Source organism: Anopheles ziemanni, chromosome X (assembly GCF_943734765.1).
Source record: "Anopheles ziemanni chromosome X, idAnoZiCoDA_A2_x.2, whole genome shotgun sequence".
NCBI classification, from domain to species: domain Eukaryota; kingdom Metazoa; phylum Arthropoda; class Insecta; order Diptera; family Culicidae; genus Anopheles; species Anopheles ziemanni.
The window spans coordinates 8,896,079-8,921,877 of NC_080707.1; the positions used below are offsets into that span (position 1 = coordinate 8,896,079).

Genomic DNA, 25,799 nt, shown 5'->3' on the forward strand with positions numbered 1-25,799 from the left:
TTGTTATATGCAATTTCTTATTTCATATCAATTAATGCACGAGAATAATAGGAATAGTAAATAGGACCCAGTTGATAATCTTATTCTTTTAAATAAATAAAGAAATGTATTTGCTACAGCTATCATTCTTTCAATGTGCCGGACGTGGATGTAACTGGCTAGATATACCACCATCTGGAGTGATGGAGGTCGACAGAATGTTCAGTGATAAAATGTATGTAAGATGTATTGAGATGTATGGCTTAGCCGTGCGTAGTGTCGTCGTCGACGAAGTCACGTGCTACCTCCTTCGATACGCAGTCAACATGACTGACCTTGTTCCGGAAGCGCACCCCGTAGAACTTGTGTGCCTTCTCCATCAGCTCTGGCCGGAAAGTGGTCGTGATAAACTGAGCTTTATCACTTAGCTCGTGGATCATGTCGGCGACGGCACTGCGGTGCTGCGCGTCGAGTGCTTGATCGATTTCGTCAAACAGATAAAACGGAGCAGGATCGCACTTCTGAATGGCGAAGATGAGTGCAAGAGCAACGAGCGACTTTTGGCCACCGGACAGCTGGTTCATCTCGCGCATCTCCGCGTCCAGGCCGGTGAACGACACGCGTATACCGATGCCGGTAAACTCGTCCGAAGTCTCAACATTGCGCTCCATGTCGTTGCCTTCCTGGTCGGTTGTCGTGCGCAGTATCAGGTGCCCTGTGCCCTGTGGTACAAGCTTCTTGAATACCTCGGTGAAGTTGGCCGCCACCTGACGAAATGTGAACTGGATCGCTTCGACCTTGCGCGCCTCCAGCAACTGCATCAACTCACAAATTTTGTCCTTGCCAACGTCTAGCTCGGCCTTGCGCGTGTACAGCTTCTCCTTTTGCTCGGAGAAGCTGAGGAACTGATCGAGCGCCTTCTTGTTCACGTGATTGTACTTCTTCAGGTGCTGATTGGCCTTCTCAAGCTCACGGAACAGCTGTTTTGAGGATGAGAACGAGAGCGAAATAGATTAGTTGAGGAATGCACGGAGAATTTGTGTACTCGAATAATAACCTACCGCCTTCAAGGACATCTTTTGGTAGCTGGCGTCAACGTTCGGCAGCGCTCCCAATCCAGCAATTTTTTCTGTACACTCTTCAATTTTTTGGTGCAACAAGTTTTCTTTGGTTGCCCACTTTTCCATACGCTTACCGTCTTCCTCCAGCCGCTCCTGTGCTTCCTTTTCCTTCTGTAACCAGGTTTCGAGCTCTTTTTGAAGTGTTTTCTGCTGCTTCGTGGCCTCGTTCAATCTAGAACGAATATTAACAAAATAAGTCATTAAGTAATACACGATGACGAATATGGCGAGTATGCGTAAAAAGGTACATTGCTAGACACTACAGTTTAAGTGCCAGCTAAATAAACATACTTGCGGTCAATTTCCTCCGTGTCCGATAGGACTTTTTTGATACGTTTCTCGGCCGACACAACCTCATTATGGCAATTGGTCAGCTGGCGCTTGCGATCCTCGACCGAAATTTCCTGCAGCGCCTGTACCAGTTCGTCCTTGCGCCGAAACAGATTGTTGGTCAGCAGGTTCTCCAGTTTATTTTTCGTTACCTCCAAGCTCATACGGGAAGTGAATGCTTCCTTGTTTTCCTGGTTCAGTCGACGAATTTCGTCGTTGAGCGAGTCGACCTCGTGTTGATCCTGCACTGAAAGCTGTGACATCAACTCCTGGTGCAGCTCGTTCTCCAACCCGTCCTTGGTGCTATTCATCGCCTCCAGGTTCGCCTTGCACTGCGCTAGCGAGCGCTCCTTCGGGCTGCGGAAGCGCTCGATGCGCGTCAGCTCGTCCTTCATCAGCCGAATGTCAGCTTGGATCTTTTCGAACGCATCCTTCGATTTGCCCTGCTTGGTCTCGGTTTTCTGCATCTCCGAGACGATCGAGTTGATGCTCGCCTCCGTCTGTTTCAGTTCGGTGCGATAGTCAGATAGTTCACGCTCGCTGTCCTGAATCTGTTGAAGGTACTCGGAACGTTTCTTTTGCATCTCGAGTCTCGATCGGGACGTATTGAAGTAGCCACCAGTGAGCGAACCCTTGGACGACACCTGATCACCCTCGAGTGTGACGCAGTCGAGACCGGTGCTCTTGGCCAGTTCGGTCGCACGCTCCAAATTACGACAGATCAGCGTTTTACCGAATATGTAGCGAAGCGCCTTGTCATATTGCTCTTCGTACTTGAGCTTGGAGATCATCGGGATCGAATCCGGATCTTCCGGGTAGTCGTGGATCTTTACTTGTAGTCGGTTAAGTGGCATGAACGTGACCTCGCCAGGCAGCTTCTGCTTGTTCATTTCCTTCAGAATCTGCGTGCCAACACGGTCCGACTCGACGATGTGATGAAAAAGACGGTTGCCTGCCGTCACCTCTACTGCGGTGTAGATTGACTTATCACAGTTAAAGTTTTCTATCACCGGCCCATAGTAGGCGTTTGCAATATCGGCCAACTGGCCACCCCGCTGCTGGAAGCTTTCTAACACTTTGCGCACCGAGTCGCGCCCGTTCAGGATCGGCTTGCCGGCCATCGAACGCAGCGCTTGATCCGCCTTCGCCAGCTCCTCTTTGTACCCAGAAAGCGTCTGTGTAACCGCTGTCTCCTTTTTCCAGATGTCGTTACGAATTGTCTGGTGATGATCCTTGCGTTTTTTCAGTTCGTAAAAGTGCTTGTTGTGCTCATCGATCTGTACACGCAACTGCTCAAACGTTTCGGTGTGGTCGAGGATTTTTTTCTCTAGCTCGGTGTGCTTTGTGATGTCCTTCTTCAAATCCTCCTGCAGTTTGTTTTGGTGTACGATTTTATCCTTGATCTGCTTGTTCAAAGATTTCAGCTCACCTTGAATCCATTTGTCACGCTCCTCCTTCGACGAAAACTGCGACCCACGACCCTGCTTCGCGTACAGCTCTTTGCGCTTTTGTTCTTTCAAATTTAGCTCACGCGAGCACTCTTCTTCCTTCCTACGCATCGCTTCGTAGCGCGGACGAACCTGCTCGAGCTCCTTTTCCTTCTCGGCGATGGTAATTTTCAGTCGGTCCAACTCCTGTTCGGCACGTTCCTTCGACTTATTGTCTCCCTGCACCTCGTCAGAGAGATCCGAAATCGTCAGGTCCAGCTTGGTCTTCTCACGCAACAGCTGTTGGTGTTCAGTAGCAAGTACCGACTTTTCATCCTTCGCCGTGACTACATCCTTTTTGGCATCCTTCAGCGCCTTCTGCGCTGCCTTTACACGCTCTTGTGCCTTCTGAATGTCCTGAGTCAGCAGCTTCTGTTTATCCCCTGATGATTTGCGTTGGACATCCAGGTCCTCCAACTGCTTGCGGGTGTCCTTCAGCTCGGTTTCGTGAATGATATACTCGAGCGTGCGGCGTGCTTTGTCCCATTTTTGATACTCCGACAATTCCTCCTTTTCTTCCTCTAGCGTTTTCAGCCGGTCTTCGATCGTGCGCAAATATTCGGTAATTTTATCCAGCTTGCCTTCGCTTTCCCGCAGCAAATTCATTGACTCTTCTTTGCGCTCGTCGTACACCCGGGTACCCGCCACCTCCCGCAGGAGCTTGAGGCGATGCGAGTCGGGAGCAGTTGCCATTTGATTGATTTTTCCTTGCTTAACAATATAGTATGGGTTCGAGTTCGAGAATCCCGCCGACTCGAGCAGGTTAACGACTTCCGAGCGAGGAACAACTTTCTTGTTCAAAAAATATTGATCCTTTTTGGCACCAATCACGCGGCGCAGGAAAATTTCCTCTTTGTCGATCTGAAACCGTAGCAATTGTAATAAGTTTAGGATATCAACCGGACTACAATTTCATCATCAAACGAACGCTTACCGGGACGCGGTTATCCGTATTATCAAAGATGATTTCCACATAAGCGGACATGGCTCGCGGACCGGTGCCTTCGTGTAGAAGCGCCTGCCTTTGCTCCGGGCGCAGATGAGTAAATTCATCACTTAGCACAAACTGTATGGCTGTATAGAATGAGCGCATTAGAAACAAGGGAATTCATGGATAATATGATTTCATATCAATTTAGACATACCGTAGAAAAAGTTGCTTTTGCCGGAACCATTTCGACCTACGACTACATTGTGCCGTTTGTCGAACGGTTCCACCACCGTTTGTTCCCGGTAGCTCTTAAAGCCTTGAATGATGACCTGAATTAAGATAAATCAATTAATAAACAGCCTCAAAAGTTTACGCGCCAGTAAGCTAAATAGCTGAACTTACCTGTTTGATGTGCATTCTGTTTGTTCCTATGCTTTTTACTACACTATTCACCGCAAAACATCAGAGTATTTTATTCATTCACAGGACGCGTCTTCGCATTCTTCAATGGAAACTGGTACATTAAGCGAAACGCCAAAAGCGTCAAGCAAAGAGTGCCATAATATTGTTTGTTGTTCTATTTACCTTGACAAATTAGTTTTATTCTTTTAGCAGTATTCTTTTTAGCAGTTTATAAACAAGTTTTCAACTGTTTTTATTAATTAGATGTTTTAGCACTAGCGAATTTAGTAAAATATAGTTTCGATTCAGCGAAATAAGCAAAGGCCTATGCGTACAACGAGCATGGTAATGCTATAAACATTCATAAAAGTAAAGATTCAATTTGCCGGTTCGCCAAGGTACATACGATTAACAGGTGGATAAGTTACGATGTTTACATCTATAAATCCTCGACAATTGATGAAACTCGCAAACAAAAGTTTTATCGTATGTGATTTATCCGTTTGCCAAAGTTCTTCGTTTTATTTTAGTTTTATTCTGTTATCAGTATCTTTAGTCATCTTGCATTAACAAGCGGGGAATAATTGATTGTATTTACGACAAAACACAATGTCATGTGTGTTCCAGTTGGGCATGTTAACATACCAGAAGTGTCAAACGCCGTATACGTAGCTCGTTTATTTTGATTGTTTGTACCGGATGGAACTTTAATCGACCATAGGATAGAATCAATAAATTAATCTTTCCGCGAACATTTCCCTCGGGTTTGGTTCCCGCAGGGCCTTTTACCGTGTAGTGTACTTACGCACATTGGCTGGAGGAAATCAGTTACACGATAACACGTGGACGGATGGGCTTTAAAGATCGGTAATCGCGAACCAAACGATTTCGGAAACGGTAAAGCTGCCTCATTGGAATCGCACTTTTCGGCTCATGGTACGAAACCAAACTACGACGTGTATTATTCCTCCGCAACGGTAGGTAGCTCGCCGGTGTGGCACAACGGAAAACTGAACTCGCTTGATATGAATTTATTAATTTTTTTTTAACTTTGCAGTCGATGGGCCAGAATAGGCAATTTCAAAGGACGTGAACCAATGTTCGTTAATATTATTACCTGCCGGTTGGGTGGTTATGGACTCTTCATAACTATTGTTCCAGCTCATTTGCTTTATTGGGTGCTAGAAGTAAACGATTTGAAAAAATCGATTGCAAAAGGAGCATGCTAGCGCTGCTGAAACCAGTGGTTTTACCAGATATATATAGGTACAACAATGCCAAAATGCTCCTGCTAACGGTCCATCGAATTAATAAACGCTTACAAATCCTCTATCTGTTTGAATTTTCAGCACTGTGTACTTGCCTAGTTGACGGCCCCATTTTTATGTTGTTCCACGGTTTTATGTCCACTAGAGCTAGTCATGAGCAGCAAGACGGGCCCGAAGCGTAGGCATGAGGTTGAAATGGGCATGGGAAGGAAAGGTGAAGCCAAACCGCAACGCACTACCGGAAGCGGTAGTAGTGGTGGGGGAAGGGGAGGAGCGGGAGGAGGGGGAGGAGCTGGGAACTTGTCCCGGCGGGCGAAGAAAAGGGCTAATGAGCAGCAAAAGGTAAGATGTAAAAAAATAAGTTCGAACCATGCTCCTGTTTTTCCGGGTTTGCTGATTTTTCCATACATGTTTGTCCCATTTTAATTAGCTGAGAGCGAACGCTACCCGAACGGCCTCGGGCGACGGTGGTGAGGATGAGGGCACTACGCCAATTTTGACCAGCAGCAAGCGATACCAGAGCAGTCGGCAGCAGTCGGCGACTCAGAAGCGGGAGCGGAGTCGAAAACTATTCGGCGAAGCGGTAGGCGGTGAAGGGATAGCACGTGCCGGTGCCGATGGGCTGTCAGCGGGCGAATTAGCGCTGGCTAACCTGCCGGAAGATATGCGCATTTCTCGACTGCTGCGGCGCCTGGCGAGTGAACAGAGCGTCCGCGGTTGCTTCGATCTGTGCGACCGGCTGCAGCTGGTCATCCTTGATCCGCCGAACAGCTCGTACGTGCGCAAATCGTTCGACCTGCTATCGAACACTCTAGTGCCGATTCTCGAGACAGGACCACGCGAGTGTCATGACCGGATAGCGCAGCTGTTCGGCATGATGCTGTACGTGGTGGTGTCGGGTTCGCACGACCTGACTCCGTTTCGTAACTGGACCTGCAAGTGGCTGTGGCAAACGAACCGCCTGCGCAATTCAATGCTTGTTGCTCTACGGCAAACGCTGGTGCTCGACCGGCACGGTAATCTACAGCTGGAACCATTCGTTGGTGAGCTGCTCGGCGAGCTACAGAAGCTGCTCGAGGAAACGGACGGGCCGGACATATTCGTGCTCGTGACGGATATAATGGTTGGACTGTCGGCGGCCTACCCAGAGAGCTTCGAGCCATACTTCAAGGACGTGGTGGACATCGTCGTCGGCTGGCAGCTCGAGACGGCACAGAGCAACCGGCTGAAGCTACACTGCGCCCGCGTGCTGCAAGCCTTCCAGCCGTACTGGCTCGAACAGCGCGAAGTCACGCTCAGTCTGCTGGACCAGTTCGTCGAGGACATCCAGGGCTGTTGGGATGAGCTGGACGAAGACGATCGCGAGCAGTGGCGCACCGCCCAGCGCCTGTCAGCGACCCTTTTGACCGCCTTCAATAGCGTATTCAAGTGTCTGCACGTCGACTCGGGCGTACCGGCTAGTGGCCGGCGCCCGACGCTTGGCGGTGGCTTCGATCTCGGTCCGGAAGATCGTGCGCTGTTCGAGAGTGCCTACGCGCGAATCATGGTTATTTTGTCCACGCTCCTCGAAGCACCAACATCCGAGCTGCCGCTGGCCGCCATTAGCGAGTTTCTGATGCTACGTCTATCGTTAACCGGGCCCACTGATGCGCACGAGGAGATACTGGCCGTTATCGAGCACCTGTTGGATCGTGCTGCCAGCTACAGTGATGCGCAGCTCGGCAGTTTGCTTCATCTCTTGCTGCGATACGTCGAAACCGATGGTTCCGAGCAGCAGCAGTTTACGATGGCTCTGCTACCGCTGATCATGCGCGTCAACGCGGGCGGATTTTATGCGGTGCGCTTCCGATGCAGCAAGCCCATCCAGCAGGCCCTTTTGGTGCTGTACCATCGGATGCTGACATTCAAAAACGTCGCGCTGCTGCAGCACGCCTACGGGCTCGTGCTAGACGACCTCGACGACGCGCTGGCCCAGTTGCGCCGCCAAGTCGTGGGATCCACGCAGCACCAGCAAGCGCAGTACCGTATCAGCTTCAATCTGCTCGTCCTATCGCCGCTCGCAATGGCACGCAACTCCATCTTCATTACCTGGACGCTGCAGGAGCGGCCGGTCCTACACGTGCTGCTCGAGCGGCTCGCTCTGCTCGACGCCAAGCTGTGGGCGAGCTACGGCCAACTGCACCACGCGGTCCTGCTCGTCGCGTACCATCACTGCACGGCGAACAACAACTTCGTCTCGTCCAGCAACCTGCTGCAAGCGAAATCCTACGGCGGTACCGTCGATCGCTTCCTGCGGCTCCAACAGGACCAGCAACAGACCGGTGGCAGCGATGCGGTGCCAAGCGCAAGCCCCACGGCGGATCATTTCGGCCTGGTGCTACGCTTCCTCGGTACGCTCCTGGGCGAATGGACGCTGCTGGCTGCCGCAGAGGGAGTGGGCGGGTCGGGGCAGATCAGCGATGCGGGTCGCGACAAGCTGCTGGAGCTGCTGCTCGACTGGTGCCTGGCGATCGTGACGCAGACCGAGCGCTACCACGACGTGCTGCAGGAGTGTGCCGATTTCAACCGCTTGCTGACGCTCGTTTGCACGGTGAGCGTGGACCGCGGGAGTGCGAGCGAGCGCATCGGCCTACGGTGCGCCAGTTGCCTCGATGCCGTCTGTCAGTACGCGTCGCTACACCCGGCCGTTTACCAGGCGATCGCGGAGGCGTGCTGCGTGCACCTCTGCTCGGTGTATGGCTCGCTGCGGACGCGCTACACCGTGATCTTCTCGCGCCTTCCGCTGCGGCACTCGCTGCGCCAGGTCAATGCGTTCACCGGTGCGAACCGGCGCCGGCGGGAGGAGATCCGTGAGCTGAAGAACGTGCTCTACCAGAGCACCTCGACCGAGCTGCGCCACCAGCAGTCGGCGGTGCTGCGGATGGCGGACCTGCGCGCCCTGCTCAATCGGGTCGCGTTTTCGCGCGACGGCTCAGCCTACGTGGGCGAGTACCTGCACGAGCTGCTGACGCGCTCATACAACCAGCCGTCGGCGTACGGCGAGATGGCGCTGCGAGACCTGCGCTGCCTCATCCCGTGGGCGCAGTGGGAGGCGGCCCAGCTGTGCGTCAATCACAAGCTGCGCACGCCGTTCGGCAAACCGCAGGCCACCTTCCTGCGCATCGAGTCGATCGTGAAGCAGTGCGCGCGTATCCTCGCGCTCAGCGACCGGTTTCCGGTGCGCGACATCCGCACCTCGATCGCGAACCAACGGCACGCACGCATCCTGCTGGGCTTTCTCGAGGCGCTCGAGAAGTCGATCTACAATGCGGCCGAGGGTACGGCGTACGCACTGCCCGCCCCGGAGAAGCCGGCGCGCACCTTCTTCCGCGTGAACGCGCCCACCTGCGCCGAGTGGTTCACGCGCATCCGCACCGCCGTCGACCTGGTGGCGCTGCACTGCATGGAGCCGGAGATGGTGATACGGTACTCGGAGGCGGTGCTGCGCGAGCTCGTCACCGCCGGCAAGACATCCGATCTGATCTTCGAGCACATGCTGATGTCGCTGGTGTGGGCCCTGCTGCGCAACTGGGAGTCGGACGCGCTGTACGGGGTGTACGTGTGGAGCAAGCAGCTGACCGGGCGCAAGTATACCTGGATCCGCATGGCGGCGGAGGAGGCGGCCGGGCATCGGGAAACGGCGGCCGAAGGGTTCCGGGCCATTCTCGCCGATCCGGCCGGGGCTGGGATGGATCGGCACATTCGGGACTTCATCGTCGACCAGACCATCCTCTCGGTGCTGTTCACCGGCGACTATCGCCAGCTGTATGAGTTCCTGCGGGCGGAGGAGACGGGCGGGACGCCGAGGGCCACCATTCCGCTGATCACGATCACCGCCGAGCAGGTGCACTCGATCATACGCTACGAGGAGACGCACGACGTGAGCGTCATCGACATCAGCCAGTGGGAGCTGGTCGACGTTGGCGTCGACATCCCGAACGACTTCTCGTGCCACAAGATGATCTGCGCCGTCGAGAACAGCCTGTCCGGGATCATCCTGCAGGAGCAGATCGAGCAGCGCGAGCGTATGATCGAGGCGAGCACCGAGCTGATCCAGTGCTACCTGCAGGAGTGCCTGCTAACCAAGTGCCACGAGTACCTGTTCCAGCTGACCATCACCAACCACATCCTGTACAAGATCGCGCAGCGGACGCGCCAGGCGCAGGCGAACGCGACCGGCACCGATTCGGGCCCGCTCCGCTACGACGACGGCATCGGCACGCTGAGCGTGGAGAAGTTCTACGGCACGCTCACCCTGATGCGCCTGCTGGCGTGGTCCGAGTTTCTGCTCGCGAACAGCAACGGTGGCACCGGGTACGAGGGCGAACAGCAGAACATCGACCTACGGCTGGACATGGTGTCGATCGGACGGAAGGAGAAAAACTACGCCCTCTGCAGGCGCGAGCTCGAGAAGTACTACCACAAGTCGAACCTGGCGCAGCGGCTGCGTACGCTGACGACGAGCAAGCCCACGCTGGAGCAGGTGGCCGCAGCACTGACCGACATCGCCACGGCGTCCGCGCCCACGGAACGTCTCCTGTGGGCCGACGAGAATCTGTCGCGCGCGATCTACGAACACTGCAAGTGGCTCTACTGTCAGCCGGGCAAGCGGCTGGAGGCGATCGACTTTGCCGCCTGTGCCACCGCTGCCATCAACGACGCCCTGACGGCCCTCAGCTTGCCCGACGGTGGAACGGTGGCCGGCGCTCGGCTCGATCGGCTGGACGAGCGAACCGCGCGATTTATGCTCACGCTCGGCGATTGGCTGTCGAGTACGAGCGGGCCAGAGGCGGGCGAGCTGTCGCAGGCGACGCTGCAGCTGGCCAGTGTGCAACGGCTGGGCGACCGGCTCCCAGTGATCGATAGCAAGCCGCTCGCGCCGGATCATGCCTCCCAGCTTGGGGCGTGCGACGTGCTGGTTGGGTCGCTCCTGCAGGGCGCCTCGAACCGCTGTCCGTCCCTTGCCAAGGCCTGGTTCCAGCTGGGCTCGTGGCTGTACCGCTGGGGCAAGCGGGTGGTTGAGCTCTCGAGTGGTGCCTCCAGCGCGCGCATCTCGGTGGAGCAGGTGGCCGTCATCCTGACCGATCCGCTCGTCACGCAGGCCGACTGCGAGCGCATCGTAGCGATCCTGAACGAGCACGAACCGGGACGCACTGGTGACGAGCGGGTCGACGACCTCACCGAGGATGGCGAGCTCGATCTGGACAGTTCGGCCACGATCGGTTCGATCGGGCTGTACGAGGCACTGCAGAGTGCGCTACCCTCGCTGGCACGCCACGTCCCGCCGGACCGACTGCACGCCATCATCGACGTGTGGCGCAGCAACCATCGGGCCGTGTACGGCTACTACGAGGCGGCCGCGGCAGCCTACTTTCGCTTCCTGCAGCTCTCCACCCTGTCGCCCCGCGCGTCCGGACCGGCCGACGATGGCACCGACAGCGAGCGGGCACGCTCCGTCACCGTTACGCTGCGTCTGCTGCGACTCATCGTCAAGCACGCGCTCGGTCTGAAGGAGGTGCTGGAGGAGGGGCTGGCCACGACGCCGTCCGAGCCATGGCGCGTCATTACGCCGCAGCTGTTCTCGCGACTCGCGCACCACGAGCCGTACGTGCGCCGGCGCGTCTCGGAGCTGCTGTGCCGGGTGGCCAAGGACGCACCGCACCTGATCATCTTCCCCGCCGTGGTCGGTTCGGTGCACGAGGAGCAACCGGAGCTGACGAACGTCGTGAACGTGCTGCTGGAGGGCGGCGAGGCCGCCGCTGACAACCCCGACGGGACGGCCCCGAGCCCGGCCGCTCCGGCGCCCGCATCCGGGCTCGCCTTCTGCTTCAACGCGCTGCTCGACATCCTGTCGCGCGAAGTGCCCGACACCGTCAAGCAGGTGCAAACGCTGGTGCACGAGCTGCGCCGCATCTCGCTGCTGTGGGAGGAGCTGTGGCTGGTGTCGCTGCAGCAGATCTACGCCGACTACGGCAAGCGGGTGGCCGCGTTCGAGAGTGCGTACGCGCGCCAGCAGGCCGCCGGCCAGCTATCCGAACCGCGCCGAGCCCTGCTCGCCGAGAAGCACCGGCTGCTGCTGCGGCCGCTCATCTTCGTGCTCGAGCAGCTGTACGCCATCACGTCCCGGGCGCCCGAGACGAACCACGAGCGCCACTTCCAGGAGCGCTACCACCGCTACATCCGCAGCATGCTGGAGAAGCTGCGCGCTCCGGCCGACTTCAGCCGGCCCATCGAGGGCTGGGAGCGGTTCCGTGCGCTCTACACGCAGCTGCAAACGCGCAGCCAGAAGCGCTTCGCCTTCTTCCTGCGGCTCGCCGACGTCAGCCCGAACCTGCAGCAGCTGTCGCATACGGCGATCGCGATGCCCGGCATCGACACGACCACCGTCACCACCGGGGGCATCAGCGCCGGCGGCGGCCCTCCCGGCTGCACTGGCTCCGATGCCAGCGCAGGCCACGGCCATCGCCAGTCCATCCTCATCCGCTCGGTCGACGGTACCATCCAGATCCTGCCCACCAAGACGCGCCCCAAGAAGCTGCTCTTTCACGGCAACGACGGCCGCCGGTACGGCTACCTGTCGAAGGGGCTCGAGGACCTGCACCTGGACGAGCGCATCATGCAGTTCCTCTCGATCGCCAACCTCATGATGACGAGCTCGATCGACTGCAACGGCAACGTCACGCACTACCGGGCCGAACACTACTCCGTCATACCGCTCGGGCCGCGCTCCGGCCTCATCACCTGGGTCGACAACACGGTGCCCATCTTTTCGCTCTACAAAAAGTGGCAACAGCGCGAGGCACTCCAGCACAAGGAAAACAAAGAGAGCGGCGGCGGTGGCGGAAAGGCTGGCGGCGGTGTACTGCGCCCTTCGGAGCTGTTTTATCAGTGTGTATCCTTACTAAGCGGGGCTATTAGTGGGGATTTCAGCCAAACCAACGAACCATTTGTTCATTCTCATCTTCGAATGCTTCGAATGTTAGTGTCCAGTTGCTTTTGTTCCAGATGCGATGAGCCATTACCGCGGCCTCACTTGCACATGCTACACACTCGGCGACCCAAACTGTGTCTTGCTGGTCGATGACTCCCACATCAATACAGTATAGCAAGAGATATTTGATGTTCATAAACCTAATGTCCGCTGTCACAGGTTGGAGTACCCAAGCTGTCTGGCTATGTATATAGCCCAGCAAAGCAGGAAGTGTTATTTATATTTCTAAGGCTAGGCCAAAGGAGCTGCACACGGTTATTTAACCTTACGCCACAGCGGCAATTGTTTTGTCATCTTCTGCTTTCTACACTGTACATGAGCACCCACAGTGAAGTGACGCTCACAAAAATACCTTTGTAAAGATCGAGTGTAGGCAAGGTTTACACCGCAACTGGGTTTCAAACCGCATTCGTTCATGGTCCTAAAGTAATTCTAGTGTTAAATTAGACCCCATGCGTTCGCAAAGTGCTCCATAAAGCTCTCAGCTTACTCCGAAGATGGACTACTTTGCCGTTTCTAAACCAAAGCCAGGCATTTTCTTTTAAATCATACTTCTTCTTTTTTTTTTTATCCGTCAGAAAACTAAACCCTCTACTGCACAGCCACGGTATGAAGAGCAGCGATAGCCGGAGAGAGTGGCCACTTGCGGCACTGAAGCAGGTACTAGCCGAACTACAGCAGGCGACTCCTCGCGATCTGCTGGCGAAGGAACTGTGGTGCCACAGTGCGACCGCGTCCAGCTGGCGACAGGTGGTGCGCACCTACTCCCTGTCGCTGGCAGTGATGAGTGTGATCGGGTACATCATCGGGCTCGGCGATCGCCACCTGGACAACGTGCTGGTCAAGCTCGCCACCGGCGAGATCGTGCACATCGACTACAACGTGTGCTTCGAGAAGGGCAAGACACTGCGCGTCCCGGAGAAGGTACCGTTCCGGATGACGCCGAACCTGGAGGAAGCGCTCGGCATGACCGGCATCGAGGTAAGTGCACACTGACCCAGCTGACCATAACTCGTCATATGGATCCTTCTGTTTATCTATATAACTAAAGGTTTGCCGCCAGACGCAGTCCGTGCAAAGTTGTAGATCGATGCTGTTTTATTGAAGTTCTTTCAACACCTTTATTAATCACGAAACTGATGAGCTATCGGTTAAACACATGGCTACCAGGCAACGTTTTGCTTAAATTTGGCTTACTCTTACATGTAACCTATCCGGTCTTACGACCGTTTTGCTAAGGAATCGAAAGAAGTCTGTTAGGAAAGTCAGTCTGCCTGTGCTAGGTAGAGGTTCCTGTCGACGCATCGCCATATTGGCCATTTCTGCACATTATGCCTGGTGCATCTGTGACATCCGGACTCTTGATCAAATACCGCAAATTTCGCCAACAGCTGTTCTCGCAAATGTTAGGTTTCAGCTTTACCACTAAACCTAACATGCCGAGTTATGTATCGTATCTGTGATTTACTTACAACCACCTGCAGTGGTGTTATATAATGATATATGTACACTTTGTGATCAGGCTCGATCAGGCATTGGAAAAAACACTCCAATCATCGCTAGCTGCACTAGCATCTTGCCTATCGAAAGATGCTTGGCACTATTGCTTGGTTAGAGTTTTGTCTGCTCTTGAGTCGCTATCACATCGGCAGTTTGTTGTTGTGGCTCGTTGGGTTGGCTCGTGGATGGTTCACCGGCGGAGTTGGCGGTTGATTTTTCATTGGAGGATTCGCACCCGGCCGCGTTAGTCGTAGTCCATTCGCAGCGAAGCAGCCGTTCCATGCGGGCCTGATCGTAGAGGTTGAAATTATTGATAATGATGTTACCGGCGATGATGTGTGTTGGTAGTGGTGGGACGGGCGAAACGGCTGGAGTGGGCGTTACAAGCTTCACCGGTGCCTTAGGTGGAGGGAATGGTGACGCGAGGTGCGTTACCATTCCTTCTGGCATGGACAGCTCCTCGGGACTAACCGACAGCCGGATGGTTGCGCCACTGCAACCGACGTCTGTTCCGGGCTGGGAAATGACCATGACCACATCATGATGGTGTGGTGCACCGGTACGATCCGGAAGTGGAGGTAACGTGGTAACCGTGCTGGCGAGACTGGCCAAACTGCTGTGGTTGGTGAAGGTGGCCGTGGCTGATGCCACCATCGCTGCCGGATCATCCGCTTCACACTGGACGGTAGAGGAACATGTCGGGCGGGCCAGGCTGGTCGGATTCACCTGGGCGAGATCTTTCGGTTCGGTATCCCCTACGCTAGCAGCAACGCCATCGGCACCGGTTTGCGCACCATCCAGCTCGTATGACTCGCCTCCGAGGGCGGCCAGATTCGGCACAACCGGTTTGTGGCAGGTGAGCAACTGCTTGAACGCGTGCCTAAAGTGCGTGTTCTTCCATGCATAGATGATCGGGTTCATCATCGAGTTGGCCATGGCGAGCGAGAACGCGGCTTTGTAGAGCGTCGGCGAGCTGTTCTCGACGAAGGCGAAGATCTGGGTCAATATGACCACAAAGTACGGTATCCAGCAGAATGTAAAGCAACCCATGATCAGCAACACCACCTGGCGAACGAACAGTAGTTAAGGTAGTTGAGATCCCGACTCCAGCAGCACTGAGTCCATGCCTACCTGCACCGATTTCCAATCAGATGACCGCTCCAGGGCGCCCCCGTGTGCCCGTAGTTGTTTGGCATGCTTGGACGCCTCCCGCCAGATGCGCCAGTACACGACAAACAGACACAGCCACACGACGGAGAAGATGGGCGTTATGACGCCGGCCACGTACCACGGGTGCAGCAACTCGTCGAACTCGCACTCCTGTGCCGTGTCCCACTTGTTCCAGATGAGCGGTATCGTCGCGATCGAGATGGCCAGGGACCAGCCAAACCCCAGGATGGTGAGGGCCGTCCGCTTCGTCATCAGCCTAGGTCGGGAGAAACGAAAACAATGTAACACCACTTCCGCCTGCCCCGATATCCGTTAGTTTTTACAATCCAATGGATCGCGGTTCCACTTTTGGACTGGTGCGTAATTTACGCTCTCACACCCTTCGGTTCGGTACCCGTTTTAGCAAACACCTGCTGCGGCTCCCATGAGACTCGAGTTCCCGTTATCGGGCCCTTGCACAAACTTGCAACTTCGCCGTCGCCGACGATGACAAACGACAATGATGACGATGATGAGGAAACGTACTCTACCGATTATCTCAACGGGAATGAGAAAGATGAAAGGATCGTACCGCGTGTAGTGCAGCGGGTAGCAGATGGCGATGTAGCGGTCGACGGCGATCGCGATTAGATTCCAGATCGACACGCTGCATGCGATGATCAGCACGAAGAACCGGAGCAGACACAGGTGCTTATGACGCCCCAAGTCGACGCCCATGTAGAACGCCAGGTGATACGGCAGGGTCAGCCCGACGAAGATGTCCGAGATGGCAAGCGAGAGGACGAACAGGTTCGAGATGAGCCACTGCAGGCGCCGGTAGTACCAGACCGCGATAATCGTCAGGATGTTGCCGCTGAAGATGCATACCATCAGGATGCCGTCGATGGCGATCCAGATAACGAGGTCCTTGTGAATCTCGTTTACCCGGTCGGCGTACACTACCAGATTGCTGGCGGACGCGGCCATCACGGCACTAGCCATCGCCGGCTTCTGTCGTCCAACCCACACGCTCACTTTGGAGTTGATCACGGGCACTAGTCGTTTTAAGGACTCTATGAACTAGGTACACCGATATCTTGATTGCTGGTTGATGGTTGATTGACGGATTCTTCGCTTCACACTATTGCTTACATTCGAGACACAATGTTCTTTGTTCATGGGAAGCTTCGAAGGCAGATCTAGTTATCTCTCGGACGATTCCATGTTTGTGCCATGCCAACCGCGCACTATGAATCTTATTGGATAGACTTTTCGCCTCAAAGGCAAAATGGTCTGTAACAACGCACGCCACTCTGCAGGAAGAATCTACGCTTGGTGTGATATTGAGAACACTTTCGCTTTGAACTTTGAAGCCGTTAACTTCCTCAACCGATAAAGTTTCCCGCTTATTGTGCCCAAACTCTTCGGGCTCGCAGAGACGCTTCCTTTTCCGTAAAGGAGACGATCCCTAAAGCCTTCCGTATCTCTGACACGTCACCGGCACCACAGTCCGTTGGTATTAGGCGGTGGTCTGCTACTGCCGCCTTTACCGCGATCCGCACTACGCGAAGCCGATACATTCCGTCATTACCGTTCACCATCACCGTTCCCGTTTCGTCGTCGAGACTGTCCACTCTTCGGGCGCGAACTTTGCCGAGCTTTTCGACGATGCTTATGTGCGTGACGCGGGGAAAAAAACAATACTCCAACCCGGTGTGTATGTGGGGGATGTGCACAGTAGGCCGATTATAGACCTGCTGGAGGACAACATCGATTCGCGTATTGTGAATGCGCCCAAAGAGAACATAAATCTATCCCTTGCCCTCTTGCTTTACATAGATCTTCGAGATCTGAGACCTCTGGGTGTGATAGAAACCAACAGGTGTAGGGGCAGACGAAGAAAGACCCCATAGTGGGCCTCGTAAATTCAGCCAAATGCCGACGAAACGTCACCACGCTTGCCGTTTCTTCGCGCCTAGCAAGTGTAAATTCGGATCCGCTGCTTATGTTGGGTCTGTTAGCGTATCCTCCCCACCAAATAGATGGAACATTTTGTATCCCATCTCCTTCTCAAGATACTCCGCCCCGATACCGGAAGGTACGGAAGATACAGACAGTACCTTGCATTAGAACCGGTTGAATCCTCGACTATTGGTTTACATGTTTTTTTTTTTCAATCACAGTACCTCTCCATGCCTCTGTTCCATCATGCCGAGCCTCATTATTTTGGTAACCATATTGATTTGTTTTTTTTTTTTTATTTTTTCGTGTCGGTGAAGAACCATCACGGCTGAGTGGACCTGTTGAGTTGATTTGGCATGGTATAAAGTACAAGTGTACATACCCTACCCGACCCACCAGACACCGAACTTGGACGGCCGGCCTGTTGTCATCCCCCTTCCGGATACCCTTCCCTACTTTGAAGGCCACCTGACCGAACTCCGTCCGATAAAACATCTCCAGCGTTTTTCTGTGTCCTCTGTTTGTTCTTCTGCTGTTTCATGGTATGCATACTCTACCAGGTCTGCCGCTGTGGTCGGTTCGTTTGTCCTATAATACTCGACGCACAAATAGCGGCAACCGTGGTTAGCTCTTCAATTATGACTACCGAGATTTTTTGTGCTGTATGTTCTATTGATGCAGGCTATGGGGAACACATTGGAACACCGAAACACAGTACGTTTTATTTGCCTCATGGCCTGAAGGAAAACTATGTTTGGGCAAACGAACACTGCTAACAAAAATTGTTACACATAAGAGCAGTAGCTGATTGAAAACTCGCCCAATGTTTCGGGCGGTAATTTTTATAGTATGATTATGTCAGTGGAATTCTTGTATATGCTACACTATTAGATAAAACATACAGGGTGTTGGATTCATGGAGTTTGTAAAAGTTTGGTCCAGCTTCGTGCAAATTTTGTCGATCTTCATTTACATCTTTGCTCATTCATCCCTACAAGACTGGATGGTTTGATATTGCCTTAACACCGGAATCTTAATTTTTTACCTTTATTTGTCTTCACACCAGTCGCTACACTCTCGTAGAGTTTTAGATATAGACTAATTTGCAGACTTTGAATCTCGGAAAGAACCCAAGCACCACACACTCAACCGTTTGAGGGTTTAAGACCCGTGCGAAATTTTCCGTGGCGTGGCGATACCGTGCGCGTGATACGCCGCGTGCTTTTTCCCATTTTCCGTAGGCAGATATGAGGGGGTTGAAAGGAAGACCGTGCCCCTCCCACCCCGCGATCTTCACAATAATCGATTAAGCATAACTGTGCAGGTGCAGGAGAGAAACAATCATCGAGTCCCGGGAACTAGATTTTCCGATAACGAAGTGTCGACTTAGTTGTCAACGATAAGAACATACACTGCGTCCAGTCCTATAACCCTAACTTGATTTTCGGGTGTTTTATTCGAGATGGTTCTCTAAATCCTGAGAAAGAAAGTACAGTTTTCCACTAGAAACGTGCTTTGCAATTCATGCATTTTATGGTCAGCATTCGGTTTATTAGTAAATCTTAGATGAACAGCTGAGATTATATAGATATGCCAAGCATCTGTTTTCTGCAACCTTTCATGGTTGTAGACAAACATTTTACCTAACTTCCTGAGCTTTTTCATACAAACCACTTACCTTTAACCAATTTTCCTGGTATGGTTGACTGGCAGTATACAAAATTCAGCCTCATGTTACATAAATTATATGCCTATATAGCTACAAAATGCCAAAACCTCCTATTTCCATGTGGCTTACAGCAACTTACATAAAAAAAAATTGATTATTATATATCGATAATACGAGAAAAACGATTGCTATCAGTTTTGTGAACATATAGGTTGTCTTATAGTAACTGGACATAGTGTATAATTCGATTTGTTTGCCTGATAGCATATCTGCGAGTGTGTGTACTTTAGTATACTACAAAACAGCAATCTGTTCATATGGAAAATGCAAAATGGAAACTTGTTTATTGAAATTGAAACAAAGCAGACTGGTAAAGTCTCATACACTTTGTGTAATGTTACTAAAGGCATGAACAATTGTTTTGTGGATGTAATACCGAGGGGAATCGAATTTATTACTTAGTATTATTTTGCAAATGATCACTCAAATCACTCACAAACTTTTCGGTAGTAAGTCCTCACAACCTGCACACATTAACACAGTCAAATCTACTACTCCACCAGTCTACCACCAACCGGCGTTATCCTCTGCATCCACAGCTGCTAGCCACAGTTGTGGGTGATAAGTACTACCTACGGTGATAATCTAACGAAACTGTAACAAACACTCGGCAAGCCTCGCGTGTGTGTACTTGCGTGTGTTTTTTTATCCTATTCAGTTCAGTCCAGTTCAGTTTATCATCATCGCATCATCAGCATTTCATAAACTGTAGAGAGAGTAGGACAAAACCCTGGCTGGCAAATGAAACCATCGATAGGATATGATCCCAAGTTCACTGCATTCGTCTATTGTAGTACTTTTTATCCTGTTACGGCCTGTGTTGCCATTTATGGATTTGACCTGAAGATGGATGGTGCAGTTTTTGACAACAGCGTGTTATACGTTCTTTTCCCATTCAGGGCACATTCCGGTTGGCCTGCGAGCATGTACTTAAATCGTTGAAGAAGGGCCGCGAGACGCTCTTGACACTGCTGGAGGCATTCGTCTACGATCCGCTGGTCGATTGGGCGATCAGCGAAGAGGCAGCCGGCGGTGTGCCGATGACTGCGACCGAAATCACCGTATCGACGATGTCGGCCGCAACGGGTCCGGTGGCGGTGACCGGCACAACGGGCGGGGTGTCAGCGATGGCAGTTTCTTCGCTGGCGACCACACCGGCCACGTCGAGCGCCGCGTCCAAGTACATCAGCCAGGCAAAGCAGCAGCTGGATCGGGAGGTGACGCGCGATACGCTGGCGGTGCGATTTGCCGAATGTCGCGTTGGCTGGCAGCAGAACCGAGACGAGCTGCTGCAGCAGCTGCTCAGCCTGCAGAAGGTGCTGGCGGACCAGCAGGCGGTGCGGGGTGAGTTGCGGGAGGCCGAACAGCTGCGCAGCTCGCTGTCGCAGCAGCTGCAGCTGATCGGCGAGGCCGAGTACCTGGATACGGCATTCGGTAGCCATCCTTTGGCCACGCTGGCGCACCGGTTAAGTGTACGTGCCCGCGTGCAGGAAGAGTATGGGGCGACGCGGAACTTGTTGGCCGGACAGGCCGAGCGGCTGCGGCGCTACGTCGAACAGTATGGCGAGTTCCGAGGTACGTTCGAAACGGACCGGTTGGCGCAACTCCAACGTGAGGCTAGTCGAGCTCACTGGCAGCTACCGGAGCACTCGCCGAGTTTGATAGCGTTCCTGGCGGCCCAACCAAGCGATGATGGGGAACCGGGCGAGAATGTGGATTACGTACGGTACTGCTGTGTCCGGACTGAGCTCAGTGAGTTGCAACGGCGCGCGGAGCCGGTAGCAGTTCGTATCGTGCAGTTGCTGGAACAGTACGGTGAACTGGCGGAATTGATTGATGCTCTCCACTGCATCCCACCGCACACCCAGTGCACACTGGCCCGCTACACGGACTGGTACGCCCGGTTGGCTCAGCCGGACCAGAATCCATCGGCAGCCCTTGCAACACTGCAGCAAGTCCAGCGGGAACAGCAACAGTTCCTCAAGGCCACCGATGAAGCGATGGATCAACTCCACCAGACGTTGGATGAAGAACGAACGCGTCGTGTCGAAAATCGTTTGAATGTGTACGAACGACAATCCGTTAGCTGCATACCCTACGAGGAGGACCAGGACACCGAAACCGAAATGGAGAACCTTTGCGAGCTGGCCTCCCAAACGGTGTGTTTCAAAAACTACTACCACGGCATGAACGAGACTGCAGCAAGTTGCACCGCAATCCTGCTATACTTCGCCACCGCACAGCGCATCATTTCGATGAACAGCAACCTGTTATTCGCCGAGAGCTGTCTGCTGGACGAAACGAGCGAAGTAAGTACGCATTTTGTGGAAAAACTGTGGACCTTGGTACGGCACATCCGGCAACAGTGCGAGCGACTCGTCTACCACGACCTCTCGGATCCATCGGTGTTAACCCTCGGCTACCTGGACGAACTGCACCAAGTCGGTCTGGCCTACGACGCGTTGCAGCGCCTGCACGAGCGCATCGAGCAAGATGCGTTCCTTGCCTATCCCAACATCCCGATACAGGACAGCACCGTCGCACAGCGCCAGTTACTCGAGCGTGCCATTGATCGGGCACTCCAGCGTGAACCGGTACACACACTGCTTGGCAGATGGATCGAACCATCCGTGAGCGAACTGAACCGACTGCTAGAGGGGGCATCCAGCTTCGTTCCGCCAGATCCAGCTCTACCAATCGACGCTGACGTGCCCGCCGTAGATCAAGCTCGCGAAGCGATAAAACTACAGGTGAGTCACATTCGCCACACGGCATATCCCATACTTTTACACGTGGAGATGAACAAAAGTGAATACTTTGTAATTCGGAGCACGAATCAAGTCAACTTATGCAGGTCAAATTCACCCAAACATTCGATATTCTTTATTCTTTACTTATTCTGTATCTCTTTTTTTGTTCCGTAGCGATTGTCTCATGCTTCAATGCGAACCCCGGCAACCACGGAGGAGCTCGAAGCACAGACTGTCCAGCTTAAAGCGTTGGTTGCCGAAGCAGCAAACGATGGCGGTGATAGGCTACGATTGGCACTGCTTCCCTTACGCAGAACTATAGTGAAAGTGGTACGTGCTCGGCTAGCGGGACGTCTTCCGCTGGCTGCTGCCCGATTGATTTATGAAAGCTTGCCGACAGCGGTCGAATCCTCGATCGGTGAACATCCACACGGTCTGGAGAAGCTCTGTCGTGTGCGTTGTGTTGGGCTCCTTGGCAGTGCTGTCCAGTTCGAGGATCAATTGGACCAATTGAAGATGGTGGCGGACCGCTATAATGGGCTCATTTTTACAGAAGCAGGTGCTCGCAGTAGGGATGCAACAAACAGAAGTGCTCGTCAAGCCCTTGACCGGGCGCAGATGAGCTACGACGCGTGTATTTGGATGCTGCACACGGCAATGGAAAATAGTCCTGGCGACAGAGAACATCCATCGTGTGTCCTACGGCGAGCCGTGGTTCTTAAGCAGCTACGAGATGCAACGAGATCGCTTGAGGCAGTGAGGCCATTGTTGCAGGTGGCAATGGAGCAGCTCGTCGGTTGCTCGGAGGTGCTCCGTAATCGGCTGGCATGGGCCACTGCCGCCCATCCACCGCTCTGTCCAGCCGAATTATTGGCGGCGTTCGAGCAAAGAACAGTGCGGAGTGTCGAGCGTGTCGTTGCCTGCCTGCGAACCTGCGAGCTGATCGCATCCCATGCCAGCGCCGTGCTGATGATTGAGGAGACTCGCATCGACCGTGAGGACAGCGTACTAGCGAAGGAGTTCTCCAGCCTGCTTGAGCGCTGGCAGAAACTGCTCAACAATAACGGACTGCGGCCGACGTTCGTGTCGCCCACGGAGGAGGCCCTGGTCGAGCTACTCGATCCCGAGGGCTCGATCGACCACACATGGATCAGGAATGTGCGCGCCTTGATTGACGATATGACCGACCAGGCGCTGACGCGAATCGCCCAGCTAGAGCAGGAAAGCCGGTCGCTGCGGGAAGCGGTTCTGACAGCCGGGCGTAAGCTGCACTCACTGACACTGACCCACAACACGATCGCCGGTGATATCCGTTCGCTGCTACGCACCCAGTTACGCATCGGTGGCTCTCCAGCACTGCGGGACTATCTCCAGCGATATCGACGCTTTCTGGACCTGCTGCAAGATGTCCGCGAGGGGCTTCAAGACCAGCAGCAGCAGCAGCAGCAACAGCAGCAGCAGACCGCTACAAATACGACGGCACAGGCGACCACCCCAATGTCAGTCACCGACGGGATACTAACGAAAGTTGATGAGCTAATCGCACTCCTACCGGACGTGTTCGAGCAGTTGTTTGCATTCGAGCGGCCGGAGGACCACCAGCAGCTCGCCGTGGGATCGTTGGAAGAAGACGCCGGCCTACACACCGATCCCGCCCGGCAGCGTGCTACCGACTCACCGACAACCAGCGGAGGAGCGCCCGATTCACAGCAACTCGACAGAAGTAGGCTCTCGTAATCAATCAGCTAACAACTTGCTGCGGTACTAAACGATTTCCGTTTTCTCTCCCCACCACAGACCAAAAGCAGAAGGAACAGAAACGAAACGCTTACGCCGTCTCCGTCTGGCGGCGAATCCGAATGAAGCTCGAGGGTCGCGATCCGGACCCGGCCCGGCGCTACACTATACCAGAGCAGGTCAGCTGGATGATCCAGGAGGCCATGGATCCAAACAATCTGGCCGTCCTCTATGAAGGCTGGACGCCTTGGGTTTAGAATGGCCATGCTACCGCGTTTTACTCTCCAAACGGGCAAATCCAGCGGTGAACTTGGAACAGTACAGTAACCTTGCATCGTTTGGCGATTTACGTGTGCTGCTGGATTTGCCTGTTAATAAGCAAAAATAAGGTGTTAAAGTCTTTCATCCGCAATGCAACAATCTACCAGTCAGCCTCAGTAAGGTCTTCGATCAAAGTACTTGCTAAGGCTTGAGGCTGAGTTCTTTGAACTTATAAAATGTCAGTTGGCTTGTTAGTAGTTTTGCACCCACCATTTGAGGTGGACCATCATCGAGCCGACATCCTTAACGCGGACGATCATTTAAGCCAAAACAAACCGATGGGCCCTCGATTCGCGTACATTACTTTGTACGACGATACTGAACTGTCGAAGCGAATGGACAAAGAGTATATGGTAATTGACACAGTAACATGCAATTTAGGAAAAAAAAAGCCCAACCATGGGGTTTATCGTCAGAATAAGTTTTAGTTCAAATAAGGTAAAGGGTCGGGTAGTGGAAATTCCTTCCTGTTTGTTTGAAATTTTTGTTTCCCTTTTTATGATTATGAAAGATACTACAATCTTTACATACAAAGCTTTACATACATAATGGCACATCTCGAGATGAGATCAGAAACAGCAAAAACAATAGTATAAGTTTCCGCATTGGCATGCAAAACCACATGCATTGTAATTTTGAATAGGTTTTATGTAATATTTCATTATGTTTTCGTTTTTCAAGTTAACTTTAAGTCTTTTTTTGAACTATTTTCAGTGTAAATAATGCAACATTGAAATTCAAAACGAGCAGTGAAATGTGGAGTTTATGTGTAAATTAAGTTGTGCAAAGATTTTTCTGAGAAATAAAGACGACGTAGTTCAAATCCGTTATGACATACGTTATTTTTCCAAAAACATATCTTATTTAGTTTTCTTTTTTTATTCTTTCACAAACGGAAAATAATCCTGTCATTCAATTAACCTACTTCGTTTTACTTTGATTCGTTTAATTTTGTCGATTATGATCAGTATTACTTCATGCACTGCACTATCTTTCTTTTATTCTTGTAAATTTGGAAGCCCCTTTGCTGTGTTCATTTTCATTTCGGATACCTTATGTGTCTGTTTAGAAGCTTAAACCCAGCTCAACGCTAAATCTGATTGTATAATACTGCAATTTTGTGTCAGTCCATGCAAAAATGAGAGTTTTCTTCGCGTTGAGGAGTTTTTGAGGGAAACCGTTAGTAATGTCTTGTGGGCCTACTTGCTAGATATTATTGCAGTTCAAAATTGCAAGAAAGTATACAAGTTTATATGCTTCACGAGGTGCTTAAAATACTATTCAAAATAGACGAAAAATAACTAGACCAAAACGGATTCTAAAACACAACTTTTTTTAAATAGTTCCAATGTTTTTGAATACATAAATGTTGAACCATTTCGTAGTTCCTCGCATTACAAAACAAGGTACGCGCTTCTCAAAAACGGCTTACCAAGTGTATATTAATCGTGACCACACAAAACAACAATATGAATATTGTCATTAGTGTCAATTGTTTCGGCATGCAGCAGTGTTTTCTCCGTGCCATCAATCGATTACATACATCTACGAATATCCAAGGCTTTTGCGATGGCTACTCAAATTTCAATAGATCAACTGGATAAAGATCAAATAAAATCAGTAAGTTGGCAGATTGTATTGTGAAACTTCAGCAGTGGCAGTAAGTTCGTGTGTTTTTCTGTCTCAGTTTTCAGACTTTCTACTCTCCTACAACAAGTTATCCGAATTATGCTTCATCGATTGCGTGAACGAGTTCACTGGACGGACTGTTAGCGATAAAGAGGTATAGTTTCGTGCTTGTGGTCTACTAGGCCAAATTCATAAAAGTATTTCACTTTTTCAGGACAAGTGCACATTGAACTGCATGGAGAAGTTCCTCAAGATGAACCAACGCATTTCACAACGATTCCAAGAGTTCCAAATGCTGGCTAATGAAAACGCTATCGCGGCAGCCCAAAAACTTAGCGGAAAATAAAGTTGTAATGTTTTCCAACTTTTAGTTAAATTACACATGTACTAATACAGGATAGCATTTGAAACACACATCTGCAGTCTATATTGGCTTTTAATTATCAATTCATCTTTTTGTTTACACTATGATCA

General features: G+C 52.4%; 4 protein-coding genes across 4 annotated transcripts; 2 read left to right on the plus strand and 2 right to left on the minus strand.

Moving 5' to 3' along the window:
• Nucleotides 1–143: 143 nt before the first annotated feature.
• LOC131291436 (structural maintenance of chromosomes protein 3-like) lies at nt 144–4,340 on the minus strand. Its single transcript, XM_058320646.1, has 6 exons — nt 4,251–4,340; nt 4,063–4,177; nt 3,852–3,991; nt 1,392–3,778; nt 1,041–1,272; nt 144–959 (listed from the first exon to the last, which is right to left on the minus strand). Exons 1-6 carry the CDS (start codon nt 4,263–4,265, stop codon nt 243–245), a joined length of 3,606 nt encoding a protein of 1,201 aa, XP_058176629.1. The 5' UTR covers nt 4,266–4,340; the 3' UTR covers nt 144–242.
• Nucleotides 4,341–5,671: 1,331 nt separating this feature from the next.
• On the plus strand, nt 5,672–23,632 carry LOC131290993 (serine/threonine-protein kinase Smg1-like). Its single transcript, XM_058320185.1, has 6 exons — nt 5,672–5,860; nt 5,949–12,445; nt 13,127–13,529; nt 19,788–21,638; nt 21,813–23,361; nt 23,436–23,632. The coding sequence occupies exons 1-6, from the start codon at nt 5,672–5,674 to the stop codon at nt 23,630–23,632; spliced, it is 10,686 nt and encodes a 3,561-aa protein (XP_058176168.1).
• On the minus strand, nt 14,160–16,199 carry LOC131290391 (histamine H2 receptor-like). Its single transcript, XM_058319546.1, has 4 exons — nt 15,790–16,199; nt 15,180–15,474; nt 14,817–15,113; nt 14,160–14,726 (listed from the first exon to the last, which is right to left on the minus strand). Exons 1-4 carry the CDS (start codon nt 16,197–16,199, stop codon nt 14,160–14,162), a joined length of 1,569 nt encoding a protein of 522 aa, XP_058175529.1.
• A 1,540-nt stretch (nt 23,633–25,172) lies between the features above and the next one.
• LOC131290736 (mitochondrial import inner membrane translocase subunit Tim9) lies at nt 25,173–25,756 on the plus strand. The gene is made up of 3 exons (XM_058319905.1): nt 25,173–25,316; nt 25,384–25,479; nt 25,540–25,756. Exons 1-3 carry the CDS (start codon nt 25,266–25,268, stop codon nt 25,669–25,671), a joined length of 279 nt encoding a protein of 92 aa, XP_058175888.1. The 5' UTR covers nt 25,173–25,265; the 3' UTR covers nt 25,672–25,756.
• The last annotated feature ends 43 nt before the right edge of the window (nt 25,757–25,799 follow it).